At 39.5% G+C, this 18,189-nt stretch overlaps 1 protein-coding gene across 4 annotated transcripts in view; it reads left to right on the top strand.

Annotated features, from left to right (window-relative positions):
• The window catches only part of LOC110580172 (gamma-secretase activating protein), an 84,356-nt gene that overhangs the window by 36,140 nt on the left and 30,027 nt on the right, over window positions 1-18,189 (top strand). For 3 of the 4 annotated variants that reach the window (XM_044920275.1, XM_044920276.1, XM_021689844.1), the window contains 7 exons: window positions 3,687-3,764; window positions 5,469-5,546; window positions 9,666-9,758; window positions 9,881-10,098; window positions 12,548-12,617; window positions 13,159-13,241; window positions 16,522-16,575. In XM_044920275.1, the coding sequence (XP_044776210.1) occupies window positions 3,687-3,764; window positions 5,469-5,546; window positions 9,666-9,758; window positions 9,881-10,098; window positions 12,548-12,617; window positions 13,159-13,241; window positions 16,522-16,575 (674 nt within the window). The remainder of the gene's footprint in view (window positions 1-3,686; window positions 3,765-5,468; window positions 5,547-9,665; window positions 9,759-9,880; window positions 10,099-12,547; window positions 12,618-13,158; window positions 13,242-16,521; window positions 16,576-18,189) is intronic. The other variant, XM_044920274.1, reaches the window with a different exon arrangement.

Genomic DNA, 18,189 nt, shown 5'->3' with positions numbered 1-18,189 from the left:
AGAAAGAAAGAAAGAAAGAAAGAAAGAAAGAAAGAAAGAAAGAAAGAAAGAAATGAAATCCCCTACCTTCCAAGGCATGAGAGGTTAAAATCTGGATGAGGGGGTTGCTCATGAGAGGCGATGGTGGGCAAAAGCTTCCGTATTAAGATTCAGTTTGTGTAGTTTTTTAAAAATAGTTCCTAGCAGGAGGGTGAATCAGAGACTTCCTAAGGCAGTGAAGGGAAGGAAATATTCTTATTCCTGTCCCGTCTAATAGTCAACCGTGCAGCTGCGCTTAAGTCAGTGGCTATCATTCTTTCTTGTGCACCATCTACTGGGAGGTGGTGAGGGGTGAAAAGTGTACATTATCTTTCCTGTTCATATAATTGCAAGAGTTGCCCTCCACAAGTTCCCAGAATTAGTCCTGTGTGTTAGCATTTTATAGAGCCTTTTACAATGAGATAATTTCCCTTGGAAAACTTCGTCCATAATAGCTTTCATTGTCCAAATAGTTTCCCAAAGGCTAGCCAACTTTGAGATTTTATCTTCATCATTGATGAATATTTATTAAACATCTCTTTCTGGATACACCATTAAGAGCATGCTTTGTTTTTTCAAACTGCAACTTCCCCCAACTTGTAAATAGCAGCAAAATCATTCTGGAATAATAATAATCACAGCTAACCTTTATAGCCAGATATAACTTCTTCAGCAGAGCTTTATACATATTATCTCATTTAATTCTTATGTAAGAACTATATGAAGTAGGTTCTATATTTTCTTTATTTACAGATGAGGAAACTGAGGTTTAGAGAATTTTATTAATTTGCCCCAGTCACATTATATTTATTTATTTTTTCAGTTTATTTTCTTATTTAAGTAATCTCTACACCCAACATGGGGCTCACACCCATGACCCTGAGATCAAGAGTCGCACATTCCACCAACTGAACTAGCCAGGCACCCTGCCCCAGGCACATTTAAAAAATATTGATGCCTGGGTGCCTGGGTGGCTTGGTCAGTTGAGCATCTAACTCTTGATTTCAGCTCAGGTCATGATCTCAGGGTCGTGAGATAGAGCCCCATGTCAGGGGCTTGGAGCATGGAGCCTGCTTGGGATTTTCTCTCCTTCTCCTTCTGCTCATCCCATAGAGCCTTCTCTCCCTTAAAAAAAACAAAAACAAAAACAAAAACTGATGCCTGGCCTGGATCTTACCTTCAGAGATTCTGGTTAAGTTGATCTAATGGGAAGCTTGAGAATCTGTGAGTCCCAGGTGAGTTTAATGTACTCTCAAAGTAATGAGAAGCAGGGCTCCATTGGGTTGTCCGTTATGGTAGCCACTAGCTACATGTGGCCATTTAAGTTAATTAAAGTTAAATAAAAAAGAGTTCCTCAGTCACAGTAGCTACATTCTGAGTGCTCAATAGTCACATGTAGCTAGTGGCTACCAATTTGGACAGCGCATGTATAAAACATTTCCATTATCAAAGAAAATTCTATGGATGGGACAAGCTTTATAGAGTCTATGCACATCCCATGTCACCTTGCTATGTCTTTATCTCCCCCCGCCCCCACTTTGGGCTTGGGAAAGGGAAATAAGCCACAACCGAATTTGGAAATATTTGCTTATGAGGTCTAAAGATGGCTCTTGGTGTAAGTAATTAGGTACATTTATTCTACACCTCACTTTAACTTTCTTCAAAACAAAAATGATGACCTCCATTCTCTAAAGGATGATATGTGGAGGAATTTGCTAGAATGGGGGATATAACCTTCTTTATGTTGTTGACATTTCATATTCATGTCTCAGGATAGATGCCTACAAGAAGAATTTGGGTCGACAGGTATGAATATATTTAATCCTCCACAAAACTATATTTCAGAGAGGTTGTACTAGTTTCCTCCTCTATTATTTGAGAATGCTCTTCCTGCTGCTCCCTTAACAGAATTGATTATCATTTTAAAAACTTTGCTAATGGGAAAGGAAAAATACGGTGCCTTTAAAAAATTTTTATTTTGTTATTACCAGAGCGGCTGAAGTTTTAACTATGTTTGCTAAATAGTTCTTTCTCCTTGTGATCGTAGAACATAAAAGAGGAGGATGAACCAGTAGTTTTTTGCTGGTAGTATGTTTACTTTATGAAAGTAGTCCAAGTGGTACATGGAACTTCTTTAACTGTTATAATTACTATTTTTGTTTATGCTTTAGTATAGTGTTACTTTGATTCTTAGTGAGTCTGCTGTAATTTTAAAGAGAAGTTATTATTGTGTACTCAATAAGCATAACAGTAATTTTACATCTAACAGAATTGCTACTATTTTTACCTGATAAAATTTTTCTTTTTTTTGTTATTTTCCATCTAAGATACTGCAATAAAATGTACTTCTAACAATATGGTGCGGTTTTAAATGTTAGTAAAAATGGTCACAAATGATAAACATTATAACAGAATGCTCATTAATGTCCTTAAATAGCCTTCTTAGAGAAAAATGGGCTTTTTTTTTTTTTTACCACCATGATTCTTTGATAAAGGACCTAGTGTAGTATAATAGAGGAAATATTGTTATTCACTGAAGTAGAGTAATGATTGAATTCACACAGCTAGTTAATTTTAGCTCTGGGACTAGAACCCAGCTTTCTAGACCCTGGTCAAGTTCCTTTCCACCCTGGAAATCTCCTGTTTCAGGTAATCACATAAATGTTAGCACTAGAAGTATCAGTTTTGGCATAATGCCCTCCATGGTAGGTCTTTGATGAGCTTATCTAGTCTACATATCTAGCAACAGCTGCTAGAGATGATGGACATATTCCACATTGGACTGTTCATCATATTCTAGAGGAGGTGAAGGCTGAGAGTGTTCTGGAGTGATGGGGTAAGTGAAGGTGGTCAGGGCTCATCTGGAAAAACCACTTTGTGCCAGGAGTTCTCTCCTTTGCACTTGGGCCAAGGTTCTCAGTGACCCAAATATGGGTGGGTGTGGGCCAACACATACTTGCTCTTATTGCCCCAGTTTGCCTTCCAATTCCAGATAAAAAAGGAGACTGGAAACTGTCTGTAAAGAGGATACGCATTTTGGTAAACTGGGGTCTATAACTATTGGTAATGGCCAGAAGGCAAGCTAAATAAGAGAGCAGGGCAATATGTGTATATTAGGAGAATCTCTTTTGTAAACTCCTCTAGACTCCCATGATTTCGTATGCAAGAGTGTATTTCTATTCCTTTTCCTATTCTTCAGTAGCTTACCACAGTGCGTTACTTATGTGTGTGCTGAGTAATTGTTGAATTGAAATTTCTTAGCAGCTTGTTTTTTTTTTTTTTTTTTTTTTTTTTTTTTTTTTTTTTTTTTTTTTTTAAAGATTTTATTTATTTATTTGAGACAGAGAGAATGAGAGAGACAGCACATGAGAGGGGGGAGGGTCAGAGGGAGAAGCAGGCTCCCCGCCGAGCAGGGAGCCCGATGCGGGACTCGATCCAGGGACTCCAGGATCATGACCTGAGCCGAAGGCAGCCGCTCAACCAACTGAGCCACCCAGGCGCCCCTCTTAGCAGCTTGTTAATAAACCATTTTTAGAATTTGGGAATAATCTATGAGGTAAGTTGAGGCAGAACATCTAAAGCAAGAGAAGTAAGGTTAAGTGGCTTAGGAAACTTTATTTGTCTATGATTCTTTTCAGCTCTACTAAATAATACCTTCTTACTTCTAGGAACTTTGTGTGTATGTTACAGTCCGAAGTTTGACTCTTGGGAAAAAATCACGTATTCAGTGTTTTACTTTCATAAAGGTACATGTCATTTATTCTTAATTTTTTATTTTTACCTAATCACTTTTTCCAAATAGTAGCAAGTTACATAAATTTTAAGGTCCTACTACCTTGTAATAAATTTTATCAGTACATTCTATACCTGTATGCCTATGTAATACATGTTTCCTAAAAAAATTCACTAATGATGAATACAGTTAACCCTTGAACCACATGGAATTAAATAGCACAGATCCACTTACATGCAGGGTTTTTAAAAAAATACAGTATAGTACTGTGAATGTATTTTCTCTTCCTTATAATTTTTCTTAATTACATTTTTCTTTTTCTTTCTTTTAATAACATTTTTCTTTACTGTGAGAATACAGTACACAATACATACAACATATAATTGTATTAATTGACAGTTTATGTTATCAGAAAGGCTTCTGGTCAGCAGTAGGCTCTTCGTAGTTAACTTTTGACTCCCCAAAAACTTACATGTGGATTTTTGACTGCTCAGGGGTTTGCACCCCTAACCTCCCTGTCGTTCAAGGGTCAACTGTATTGAGTTAGCTAATATTTTTATATTATTTTCCCGACCTATATTTTTTTTCTAGGCCTGTAGGTAGACCAATCCTTATAGACATATTTGTCCAAATATGTCTATTTGTGTTTGTTTGCTTTTTTATTATTACTAGTTGGAAAACATCAGTATATTTAACTTACAAGGTCACATAGAGTTTTAGTTAAAAGCATCCATCAGCTCAGATCTCAACAGGTCCTAGACCTAAAATACCTTTATTTCGATTCCCACATCTGCAGCCCAGGAAACTGATTTGTCGGCAGTCAGCCTACAGGGACAAGTGCCCAAGCTATTCTAGTTCTGTAGTTGGCCAGTGTGCCCTTTAATAGTTTTAGTCTGAACCGTGCTAAGGCGCATTTATTTTGCTTGTTTAGTTCCTTAAAATTACTATTTATGTAGTACATACTGTGGGTAGAATTAATTTTTTTAATTAAAAAAAAAAAACCATGCCAGACCACAGCAGAGTTTATTCTGCAGGAGTGCCTAACAGTATCTTCAGTAGTTAGAAATCTACATAAAAAAGGTTTAACAGCTCAATAATGAAGAAACTAAAAGCCACTTCAGAAGTAGACATGCTTTAATAGCATAAGTTGGATTTTTCTTTTATGGAAAGTTTTCATACATTTTTCTAATGATTAATATAATGGTTAAAACCATAAATAAAAGTTTAATGAAAGTTTTCTTAAGGGTTACTAATTCTGATGAAGAGTTAGAAAAGTGGAGAGTGAAACCCAGTACATTGATTTAGCTGATAGTCTACTGCCCTTCTAAATGACTGAGAGAAGTCCCAGAAGCTCTTAATGACGACAAGAACATGAGGTAAACCATGAGGGCCAGTGAGCCACCTGGTCTCCTCCATCTCTTGGATCTTGTAGATTCCTTCAGATCCTTCTGTCTCTGCACAACCCATCTTATCAGATCTAATATTATACAACAAGCCCAGAACAACGATTGGATCCTGATTGCACTGTAATCTACCTTCTGTGTGAGCTTTTAGAGAATGATAGAGAACCATGAAATCTGGAAGTCAGAGACCCTTGCTAGGTCAGTCTCACAGCTCGTAAAGGTTAAGAGTATTACATAGGGCAATAGCCTTGGGTGGAATTACGGCTCTTTGTTTCTTACCATTCTTTCCTGGGCTTCCTGTTCTCTCTCCACAGGGCACAGCAAGACCTTCACTGCTGCTCTTGGGAGTGTTGACTCACACGTGACTAAGGGCCTTACTTTTCTCAACCTTGGTGAGTGAGAGAGAGATGCATCTCTCTGCTCTGACCCTCCTTTCGAGTACATGTGATAGTCAGCCTTTTATATCTCATTTTCTTATCTGTGCACCCCATTTTCTCCAGCCTCTGTAGGACTTGGATTGTGATGACAACCACTGACCTTTTTGAAGCCTGAGAGGGGAAGGTTTTCTCTGGAAACCTTAGCACCCCTAACTTCTCTGTTGTTCAAGGGTCAACCGTATTAAGTTAGTTAATGTTTTCATAATATATTTTTTCCTGACCTATATCTTTTTCTAGGCCTACAGACCAATCCCAATGAACATATTTGTGTCCCCCATTCAGATCAGCCTTTTGGGGAGGGGATGCACCTCCCTTTTTAGAGAAGCTAGGCTGTGAGCTTTCCTATGTTTTTAGTAGTAATCCTAAAAAGCCATTTGTTAGTATAAAAATGATGACAGGGGTGCCTGGGTGGCTCAGTCAGTTAGGCATCTGCCTTCAGGTCAGGTCATGATCTTAGGGTCCTGGGATCGAGCCCCATGTCCTTCTTTTTTTTTTTTATTTTATTTTATTTTTTTATTTTTATTTTTATTTTTTTTAAAGACTTTATTTATTTATTCATGAGAGACAGAGAGAAACAGAGGGAGAAGCAGGCTCCCAAGGAGCGGGAAGCCCGATGCGGAACTCGATCCCAGGACTCTGGGATCATGACCTGAGCCGAAGGCAGACGCTTAACCATCTGAGCCACCCAGGTGCCCAAGCCCCATGTCCTTCTTCCCTCCCCCACCATGCCCCCACTTGTTCTCTCTCTCTCTCTTTCAAATAAATAAATCTTTTAAAAAAAAATGATGCCAGTGAATGGGATGGTCCCTAAAAGCCTATGAGAAATAATACATCATGTTGTCCCTTGATTCTAGAGAGGACAAAGTTCTTTGAGAAATTGCCCATTCCCTGTTGCTAATTGCTAAGAGCTTCCAAGTCATATAAATGATTTAGGGATCAGCTTGAATGTGTTGATTTTCATTGAGTAAATATAGTAAGGGAACTTGAGTGTTAGGTTTGAACATATTAATGGAGTCTATAATGAAGAAAATCAAGAAAGGGTTTATTGTACCAACCTACCAAAAGCTGCTTTTCCATATCAGTTGGGATGAGGGGCACATACAGGTTAGCACAAGACTAAGTAACAGAACTATTACTTGCCCACCTATGGGACATGGCACAATATTCAAAAAAGAAAAACTTCAGGTTTAGAGCACGTGATTCTTTAATATGTTTTCCTATTCCTGTTCCCCAGTCTGTCTACTATCACGATAAAGGTTTAGGAAGGTGTGATATGAGGGATCTGGGCGAAATGAGAACGAAAATGATAAAGTTCATAAAAAAGATTTTTCTTTTGAACAATACTATAGATGAGGTGAGATAGCGAATGCTGAGTGGGCCAGTATGTGGTAAATGTTAACATGAGCTTTGAACCTGTGGGAAATTGCCTTAGAGAGGGCTGATTCTACGGCTTCCTGTGGTAAGAGAGATAAATATAAGGTTTCCTGGGTCTGAGACTTGATTCTTATCAGAGAATGCTACATCAACATCCCATCTCAACAGTGATGTGGGAAACTTTCCACTAAAAAAAAAACTTAGCATTTTGTGAGGTCAAAGATAGCCTTCCTTTTTTTCCCCCTGAGAATGACTCTAGAAAAGGGCAGGCATGATTTAATCTATGGTCTTCAGACTGTGGAGTCGGCAGAAATCCTAGAGCTTTGTAAAATAGGCTCTTGCATAAGTTATGTTTCCTTCCTATACGCATTTTATCTTCTTGGCACAAAATTATACCCAAGATTAAAACTAGGTAATTTTTATGACAACAGTATTGCTTTTTGAGTGATGTCTTTTTTTCCTATTAATTGCATGCACTTGTCCTAAATTGTCACCCTGTTAAAAGGGACTTATATTGATTAAAATATTAAAAAAGAGAGTTTTGGAGAAGTTTTCCATAAACCCAAACACCTCTATATAAGAAAGATATGTTTGTTAATAAAAACCTACTATTTTAAAAATGAATACTATATGCTAAGCATGTTGTTTCGGGTATCTTGATCCTTACAACAATCCTGCTTGGTGATGTTATCCTCATTATACAGATAATGAAACTGAGGCTCAGAAAGGTGTGTGCCCAGGCTCCTTTTGGTGTTTCTTATCAGAGGCACTGTGTTAGTTTCTTATTGCTGCTATAACAAATTATCACAGATTTAGGGCTTAAAACAACATAAACTTTGTCTTTTGGTTCTGGAGGTCAGAATTCTGAAATGAATTTTGAGGGGCTAAAGTCAAAGTGTGGGTAGAAATGGTTCCTTCCGGATATTCTGGGAAGGAATTCATCCTTGGCCTCCTCCAGCATCTCGATGCTAGCATTTCTTGGTTTATGACCACATCACTCCCATCTCTTTCATCCTTGCATGATCCTCTCCTCTGTAGTCCACTCTCCCTCGTCCTCCCTTCTGTAAACATATTTATGGTTACATTGAGTCCACTTGAATACTCCAGGATACTTTCCACATCCCAGGATCCTTGATCCCATCTGCAAAGTGCCTTTTATCACTTCAGGTAACATATTCACAGGCTCTGGGATTAGCACATGAACATCTTTGAGGGTCATCATTTGGCCTACCACAGGCACTGTTGACGTTTTTGATGAGACAGTACTTTTTGAGTGAGAGTGTCCTGCACATTGAGGGTTTTAATGACCTTCACCAAATGGCAGGAGGACTCCCCCTTCCACTCCAATGATTGCGACAACTCAAAACACCCTCATATATTTCCAAATGCCTCCTCTCCCAGGGATGTAGTTACCACCCTAGTTAACTGGTTAAATGCTAGGGCTAAGAATTAATTTGGGTCATTTGATGCCTAAACCCTTTCCACCATACCCAATTATATCATTATTTGTGTTTTTTTACTTAAGTGTTGCCGTAATAAGAATATTATTGCAGCCATTTGTGCTACTGGCTTTTTTTTTTTAAGATGTTATTTATTTATTCAACAGAGAGAGAGAGAGACATAGAGAGGGAAGGAACACAAGCAGGGAGGGTGGGAGAGAAGCAGGCTTCCCGCTGAGCAGGGAGCCCAACACAGGGCTCGATCCCAGGACCCTGAGATCATGACCCGAGCCGAAGGCAGACAATTAACTGACTGAGCCACCCAGGCACCCTGTGCGACTCGCTTTAACATCACTTAATCCCCGGTGACCAAGAGGACACTTACTTAAGTCAACTGCTTTGAGTTTTACATCCTCTTTCCTTTCCTTTCCATTCCACTGAATGCCTTCTATGCAAATGATTAGCATGTATTTCTTTGCTTCTTAGGAAAAAAGAGTCCAGCTGGCGCACTTATAATCTAAATGTGTCATCTGTATGAAATTCACTGCTATTGTGTGAAAAATTATTGGCAAGGGCTACTTCCACCTTCCCATTCTCCAGAAATTTTTACACCTTGTCTCAATATGTGTACAAGTGTTTTTGGTACAAAATTATCAAATGCAGGTACTGTGAAGGTGTGAATTCTCGGCAGCTCGCTATGCAAGGAAATATATTAGTACTTCGTCAAGTGTGAGATTACATAAAACAAGAGATTGTTTTGATGAATATCAATTTAAGGGTTCTCTAAACAAAATGACGATGACGATAGTGATGATGACGACGAGTGGGCAAACATAGGAAACAAAATTTTAGAGCTCCCCCCAACTGGCAGAAATGAGGAGGGAAATTCCCATTATAAGCTATTCCCAGACTATCAGATAAAGGAATAATTCATATTGCTTGGTTTTTTTTTTTCTAATTTGCTTTCAGAGGTCATTTAAGTTCATATAAAGCCACAATTCACTTAGACTCAAAATTACACATATCAATTAAAATAACCATGGCTAAATGTATGAAGAAAACTAGCAACAGATAGAAATAAATGAGACCTGGCTAGTAAGATGAAATGTACTGACATCAGACAGTTTAGTATCACGTTGATCAAAACTTTTGTGTTTTAAGAGGTTCAAAGACAAATAGGGATACTGTGAAGTTCTGGGCTTTCTCTTTGTCTGTGCAGCTCTTGCCACATGCAGATAAATTATATCTTCCTCGTCTACAGATTATTATGTGGCTGTTTACTTACCTGGTCATTTCTTTCATCTACTCAACATCCAACATCCGGACCTGATCTGCCACAGTTTGTTTCTGACAGGTATTGCTGTGGTCTTTCCCTCCTGAATGTGGCCCATTTGGATTTGTCTTGGCACTGTTTGTATTTGGGTGGGGGTGAGTGGGGTTTCTTTTATTTGCTGACCTCCTTTTTTTTTTGGCCAGGAAACAATGAAGTGGTCGATATGCTACCTCATAGTCCTTTACAGTCACTCTCAGGGTCCCTGGTACTGGATTGGTGTTCTGGAAAGCTCTCCAGGGCGGTCCTCAACCAGTCGTACTTACTACAGTTCCTATGGAACACGCAGCTCGACTATGAGAAGATGGGCGCATTGCACTGTGTGCTCTCCTGGGGCCGAGACCCCCAGTTCCTGGAAGCCAAGGTGGTGATGTAGCTTCAGTTTAAAAACTGGCAAATAGACAACACCAGCTGTATACGTTTGTGGTTGAAAGGAACAGATGCCATTTTTGTTTGGTAATAATTAATCGAAGTGTATGGTCTCCATCCTGATTTGAACATACTCTCTTCTTGTGCTTCTTTTTTATGGACCCCAACCAGACCTCAGACTGTGAGCATGTCTGTTCTTTTGACTACTCTCTTTTCCATACTGTGCATACACATTAGCTGTATCAGTAACATTCCAAGAAAGTGCTCGGTAAATAGTAGTTTCTCAAATACCTACTTTTGCTCCTGGTCTGTATTTGGTGTGTAGCATCAAAAGAACTAAAATCTGGTGGCATATATTTATTACATTTTAATGAAGATAGTTTATATTTATATTTATATTGCACAATTTAATTTATGAAGCACTTTCACATGTTTTGTCATTTAATTTTACAGCTGTCCTGTGAAGTTGGAGAAACCCCCCTATTAGACTTGATTGGGACCAATGGGTGGTTGGGTAATTGAAGAAAAGATATCTTAAACATTTTATTTTAGCCTAAAACCAAAAAAAAAAAAAAGTACATTTATTCACCTATCTTTTGATGTAGATTAAGACTCTTTCTTTGTATATTAGCTGGTTGGAGTTCAAAATCATTTTTCTTTCTTTTTTTATTTTTTATTAACATATAATGTATTATTTGTTTCAGGGGTACAGGTCTGTGATTCATCAGTCTTACACAATTCATAGCACTCACCATAGCACATACCCTCCCCAATGTCCATCACCCAGCCACCCCATCCCTCCCACCCCCTCCACTCCAGCAACCCTCAGTTTGTTTCCTGAGATTAAGAGTCTCTTATGGTTTGTCTCCCTCTCTGGTTTCATCTTGTTTCACTTTTTCCTCTCTTCCCCTATGATCATCTGTCTTGTTTCTCAAATTCCTCATAGCAGTGAGATCATATGATAATTATCTTTCTCTGATTGGCTTATTTGGCTTAGCATGATACCCTCTAGTTCCATCCACGTTATTGCAAATGGCAAGATCTCATTTTTTTGGCTGCCTAATATTCCATTGTGTGTGTATCCCCACATCTTCTTTATCCATTCATCTGTCGATGGACATCTTGGCTCTTTCCATAGTTTGGCTATTGTGGACATTGCTGCTATAAACATTGGGCTGCATGTACCCCTTCGGATCCCTACATTTGTATCTTTGGGATAAATACCCAGTAGTGCAATTGCTGGGTCGTAGGGTAGCTCTATTTTCAACTTTTTGAGGAAACTCCATACTGTCAAAATCATTTTTCTTACATAAAAACCACTAGTAATGTGCTGTCTCTGACTTCCTATTACTTTCTTCTTCTCCCTTTTTTTTTCTTAATCTTACTTTCTTCTTTTTTTTAACCTAAGGAGAGCCATATTTTAAAGATCCTTTCAAAACCATCCGTATCTATTGGGCAATTTTTTCTAATCTTTTACAGTTGTCTCACACATAGTTTTTTTTAGTGAGTGTTTTGGACATGACTTTGAGTCTTTCCGAAGCATTCAACTTTTATTGACCAAACAACACTCTTTTTGCTTCCATATTTCACTCGTCTGTGGTAATATTTTATTAAATTACCTAATTGTGAAGATAAGTACAACCAGCATGAATAGGCTTAGAAATAAAAACAACCACTTATTGGGACGGCTGGGTGGCTCAGTTGGTTAAGCCACCTGCCTTTGGCTCAGGTCATGATCCCAGGGCCCTGGAACGGAGCCCGGCATTCTCCCTCTGTCTACCGCTCCCCCTGCTTGTGCGCTTTCTCTCTCTCTGACAAATAAATAAAATCTTAAAAAAAAAAAAAACCCACTTATTTATTGGTAGGAGCAGAAATGTGAGAATGCTCTGTGGCTAGGTAAGCCTCATAGTGTCTAAGGCTGGGAACAAGAAGTTTCAGTCCTCCAGCAGGTGAGGATGGTTGTGGAGACTGAGTTGTTGTTACAACATACCCTTGGGAGGACCATACAGTGATGCTCACGAAGATTAAGCGGTGTGCCAACGTTCACACTGATGTCTGAGCTGGACTCAAACCCAGGTCTGCTGCCTTCGAGCTTTGGGGTGTGATTTGGTTTGGTTTTCTCCTGTATCCACCAGCTCTTCACACTGGTACTTTGCTATAACATGACCTACTCTAGCAAAAACAAACATGGGGTTGAAGAAGTCTTATTTGGATTTCAGACAAGGGCATTTATTAAAAAAAGATATGTAAAATGGACCTGATTTATAAGACTGCTTAAGCCACAGTCTTGCATTATGTGCCTTGAAGGGAAGTGAGTATATTCTTCGGCAGTTCCAAAATAGATACAGAATTTTAAAAGATTCACATACATTTTGTACTTCTTTGGTGGTGGGGGCAGGGTGCAGATGTAAATACCAACAGATTTGTCTTCTTACTTTTTAAAGATTATTCAGTGGATTTCTGAGAATATCTCTGCCTGCCATTCATTTGACCTCATTCAGGAATTTATAATTGGTAGGTGTTGCTGATGGTGCATAGTAAGTTGAATCCTTGACCGTTTTGCTGGAGGGAAAGCAGCAAATTGATAATGCCTCAACCTGTCAAAATGTTGGTTAGAAGCATTTCTTTTTTTTTTTTTTTTACTCTATTTCAGTCACAGCTAATTAAATTTCGTTCTCTTGTGGTCTTGTGAGAAGCTACGATGGTTCGGAGACTGATGAGATACATTCTCTAACCTTATTAGTGATTTTTTTTTTTTTCCCAGTAAGATATAAAAAACTTTCTTAGTTCAGTTTCTGTGTGAAGTGGAATAATGTCATTTTGGGTTAGATAGAAGTGCCAAATAATTTTTTTTTTTAATGATTCTCACTGTAAAGAGCAGAACTTGAACGTTTCATAAAGGTAGAACCATAATGGTTAGCCTTTTGAAGATAAGGATAAGGCAATAAAAACTTTTGGGGGGTTTGCTTGTTTTGGTGAATTACAGTGTCTACTGCCTTATTCTTATTAAACCATCTCTTTCTTTCTTTTTTTTTTCTTTCAAAAATCTACTCAGCTTCTTCATATTGGAGCATATACCCAGAGACAAGTAACATGGATAAACTTTTGCCATATTCCTCAGTGCTCACTTGGAATACAGTAAGTTAACACTTTGTATTATGTAACTAAAATTGATTCACAGTTATGGGTCCGTTGTAGGACATCCCTGTCACAGTACCCGTGGCTGTGATTTCATTTGTTTATTTTGACTGATAAGGATCTGAGTTGGAGATTCCTGGCAGAAAAATAATCGTGAATCCTTGCTGTTAGCCAGGTAGTGATATAAAATAGGAGAATTGAAGGAGAAGGTACAGGATATGTGTCACTCTTCTTACTACTAAGCAGAATGAAACCTCTGTCATCTTCAAATGGTATATATTTTTTTAGCAACTAGAGAGGATTAAAATATTCTTATAAACCTAAGGAATGGCCGGACCACTGCTGTTGTTGTAAGCTGTTCTATTTCCTACGTAGATTGACCCCTTTTCCCAGCCTCATAAGGAAAGTTTGTAATAACTGTAGAGCCTCAAGATCAGTAAAAGTTAGTAATCTTAAGCAAATTCACTCCATTCAACCTTTTCTTCCTCTTGGCCCTTGCTCCCAATTTTTCAATTGGGAGGTGCTGAGCTAAAATTTTGTTTATTTTCTCTAGAACATGGTGCAGTAAACTGAGATCTGTTGGATCAGAAAGTGAAAACCCTGAAAGAGGTTTCAGGCTGCCCCGAAAAAGGTTTCTTCTTTCATACTTAGATGTTAGAACTACATGCTTAGTCTTGAGGCAGAGGTTTATATCAAGAAGGCATTTAGAAAAATAAATTGAATTTAGGTAACACAGACATCGGAAAATAAGTACTGGGATAAATTGTGACACTTGCCCATTTTGTATTTAGACTATTTAAATAGAGGCAGGTATGTCTGATTAATTTCTAAATGTTCGGTATGCACAACGGTAGTGTTTTCCTAAAGACCCTTTTGTCTTTTACCGTTAAGGGTTTTTAAATGTTCTTGCCTCACTGTAGAATAACAAGGGAAAGATGAGCTCATTTCGTCTCCAAGCACTGTTTGCTTTGAGAACTCTTGTGAATATACATGCAGCGTCTATGGTGATGTGGCAGGAAGTTTGCAGGTTAAACCACGGGGAGTCAGGAAATGCACCTCTATGTTTCCTTCCCTCACCACCCAGCCCTGTCATCCTCCAGTTCAGTGTCTGGGAGGAGGGGCCCGGGAACCCCTCTAGTTTCCAGAGTTGTGTTTAAAGATGGAGCACGTGTTAACTGGATGGCATGTGAGAGGCTCATCTGGAGAGGCAATTCCTCACTTTTGCATTTCTCATGACTGTGGGGCGGAGGAGCGATTGTAGACCTCCAGAGTGATGTCAGGAAGTCCTATGAGAGTTAATATAAAAAACCCACAGTTCTAACCACCATCTACTGAGCTTATTTTAGGGTTTACCACGTTGCTCTAAACTTCAGGGTGTTGGAGTAGGTTACCTTAAAGGTCTCTTCTAATCCTGAAATTCTGAGTCCCTGCTTCTCTTTAGCAATGATGTAAATCATTTGCCTTTTCTTTTCCTAATCTACAAATGCTCTTATTCCTACACCTTAATAAACAGTTGCCAGAATAAAAAATATTAATATCATAAAAAGTATTAATATCATACTTCTGTGTGGAGACAGATTATTTCTGTAAATAACTGAATTGGATTTTTTTTTAAGATACTAGAACATATAGTGTTCTTTCATATAAATAATCCTGAATTATGCTTTGCAAACAATTAGCCTTGTTATTCCTATTTTAAGACCTAGAGCTGTAATGAATTTTAATGCTTTTTTGAAGTGTCTTCTCTTACCGAGTAGTGATAAGTGAAACACAAAATATATTCTTAACACAGACTTTTTGTGGTCACAGTGGACAACTCGGTTGTTTGAATATTCTGGAAACTTATTTCTACATTGCTGTGGTGCCCCTTTCCACAGGAATGTTGTATATCAGTAAAAATCTAGTACATTTAAGTTCTAGACAAATACAAGATTTTATTTCTACAGTACACTTTCTAAATTATTTTCTCATGTATCATCTACCTTTTTTTTTAGAAAATAAAAGATGAATTCACTAGCTGAGAGGCTAATCTACACGGTTAATATAGAAACACACTTCCAAAATGACTGAATGAAGGGCCATTTTGGAAGTTTATATTTTTATTGTAATTTTTGTTTTAATGCTCACAATGTTATAATTCGGATTTCCTGACATGGATTGTACATCTTTCGTATTTGCCATGGTGATACTGCTGCATCAGCTCTTTATGGGGATCTTTTATTTCTGGAATTATGGTAGAGGATGAGGTGAAGAAGAACTTTGACTAAAGTAAAAAAAGAACCCCATTAATTTTGGTTCCTTCTAGGGAGGCAGGGGTCAACTATAATATAATACATTTAAGCAAAAGAGAAGAAGAGGGAGGAAGGAACAATAAACAAAGAAGAAACGTGTCCCCCTTATTATTACATTTGATAGTGCCCATGTAATTTGCCTTATTTGTTCTTAAAATGAAATGTGTAAAGAATACACTATTTGCTCCGTATTCCTAATAGTTTTCTCCTTTCCTTCAGAGATTGTCGTCTTTTTTTTTTTTAAGATTTTATTTATTTATTTGACAGAGAGAGACACAGCGAGAGAGGGAACACAAGCAGGGGGAGTGGGAGAGGGAGAAGCAGGCTCCCCGCAGAGCAGGGAACCCGATGCGGGACTCGATCCCAGGACCCTGGGATCATGACCTGAGCTGAAGGCAGTCACTTAACCAACTGAGCCACCCAGGCGCCCTTGGTTATTTTTCAATGCAATAGGGAAATCTGACTTCATGACCTAACATAAGTGATTTCTGGGCAAATGGGTGAGCCACTAGCTGAACTGCCAATGATAGCTTTCTGTTCCTGCTCAGGTGGGTCACTTTTTCTTTTTTTTTAAGATTTTATTTATTTATTTGACAGGGAGAGATACAGCGAGAGAGGGAACACAAGCAGGGGTAGTGGGAGAGGGAGAAGCAGGCTCCTCACGGAGCAGGGAGCCCGATGTGGGGCTCGATCCCAGGACTCTGAGATCATGACCTGAGCTGAAGGCAGACGCTTAACAACTGAGCCACCCAGGCGCCCCAAGACTGTCCTCTATTGTAATCATGACTTTAAAGAATATTTCCCTTCCCAAGGCAAGAGATGGGTTATGTTCACTGTTATTTATAAACCCTAAGGTTTATTTAAAGTAGAGGTTAGCAAACTGGGAGCTGCCCTCAGCTTCTGTCTGTGCAGAAAACACTTCCTGAAGGCTCAAGCTTGTGGTGGTTGATACGTTAAGCAGTTGTGTGTGTGTTTTTCCCCCACCCTAGGAAATTCCTGGAATAACCCTTGTGACGGAAGAGATCCCATTGCCTTTCATGAAGGTAAGTCCTTCCAGGGAGAAACAAAAGCACACCGTGCATGGCTTCCTTGCTGGCCTCCACACTGCGCTGGAGTTCCAACTCTGCTGCCCCAAGTATGATGGTGGTTCCCAAAGGGCTTGTAGAGAAAGGGGGAGATTGGAGGTAAGGGGTAGGGTAGGGTTAGTTCTCTAGAAAATCCTTCCTAAGGGGTTGAGTCATCACTGAGGATGATATTATGGCAATTCGCAGGAATACTCTTTGGAGAGGGACGTTTTCTCAAGATGGAGAATTATGGGGCTCAACCTAAACCACATAGAACTCGTCTTTCCCACTGCGCCTCAAGCTAGTCCACACTGGAGGAGTTCTTACAGATTGTCCTTAGAGGACCTAGTAGCTGCTTCTTACTTCATTTGTGCCCCCTTCACACGCACACACGCACGCATGCACAAATACACACACACAGTCTTAACCCCATTAAGTAACCTGGGCTTGGATTATCTAATTTCCTTCTGGTTCTAAGAACAGCTTTTCTGTTTCTCAAAAGTGACCTCTGTTGGCTCCGTATGTGGTCTCTGTGAAGCTTCTTTCTGCACACCTCCTTCCTGCCACTAAGCGGTAGCTATTGGTGTCTTGCTATAATCTGTGGTTTCAGAAGAGTTTCTGAGCACAATAGGGAGAATGGGGGTGGGTGGGTGAGTAGAAAAGAATGTGTATGTAGTTAAAAACTGGAGAGTATTTTAGCAGTTTCCTTGAAGCTCCTTTGTTGTTTTTGGCGTCGCCTCCTGTTAATTATAGCTTGGTGTGTAGTGGGAAATCTCAACTTTTGTCAGCAGGCAGCTCACTGTGCTGCCGCTCTCTTATTTATATTTGATGCTTTTGGATCCACAGAGGGCAGGCCAGGCCTGGGCAGCCGGGGGAAAGCCGAAAGCCGTGAGGTCTGAGGTCACGGTGATGCCCTGGGAGTGGGAGAGGGCCTACTGGGGCAGGTTTCAGTCCTAAGAAGGGTCCTTCAAGGAGACGGACAGCGGGTGGTTCTGGGCCACAGCCTGAGACCACTGTGAGGCCCTCCAAGGGGAGGAAGAGGAGGGGAAAAGAAAGGTTTGATTAATAGCTGAAAACATTCTTATTAAGAGCCTCCATCCTGGGGCGCCTGGGTGGCTCAGTTGGTTAAGCAGCTGCCTTCGGCTCAGGTCATGATCCCAGGGTTCTGGGATCGAGCCCCACATCGGGCTCACTGCTCAGCGGGGAGCCTGCTTCTCCCTCTCCCTCTGCCTGCCTCTCTGCCTACTTGTTCTCTCTCTCTATCTCTCTGTCAAATAAATAAATAAAATCTTAAAAAAAAAAAAAAAGAGCCTCCATCCTTTCATTGTATTGTTTCTGCTTTTATCACTAGTCCTACCAAACCCGTAATGTGTTTAATGGACACACAAGAAACCAGTGAAGAGAATTTTATTTATTTTGAAGATTTTATTTATTTATTTGCCAGAGAGAGAGAGAGAGAGCACAAGCAGGGCGAGCGGCAGGCAGATGGAGAGGGAGAAGCAGACTCCCGGCTGAGCAGGGGGAGCCCGATGTGGGGCTCGATCCCGGGACTCCAGGATCATGACCTGAGCCCAAGGCAGTCGCTTAACCGAC

This window comes from Neomonachus schauinslandi, chromosome 12 (genome assembly GCF_002201575.2).
Source record: "Neomonachus schauinslandi chromosome 12, ASM220157v2, whole genome shotgun sequence".
NCBI lineage: Eukaryota > Metazoa > Chordata > Mammalia > Carnivora > Phocidae > Neomonachus > Neomonachus schauinslandi.
This window is presented reverse-complemented; position numbering and strand designations above follow the sequence as displayed.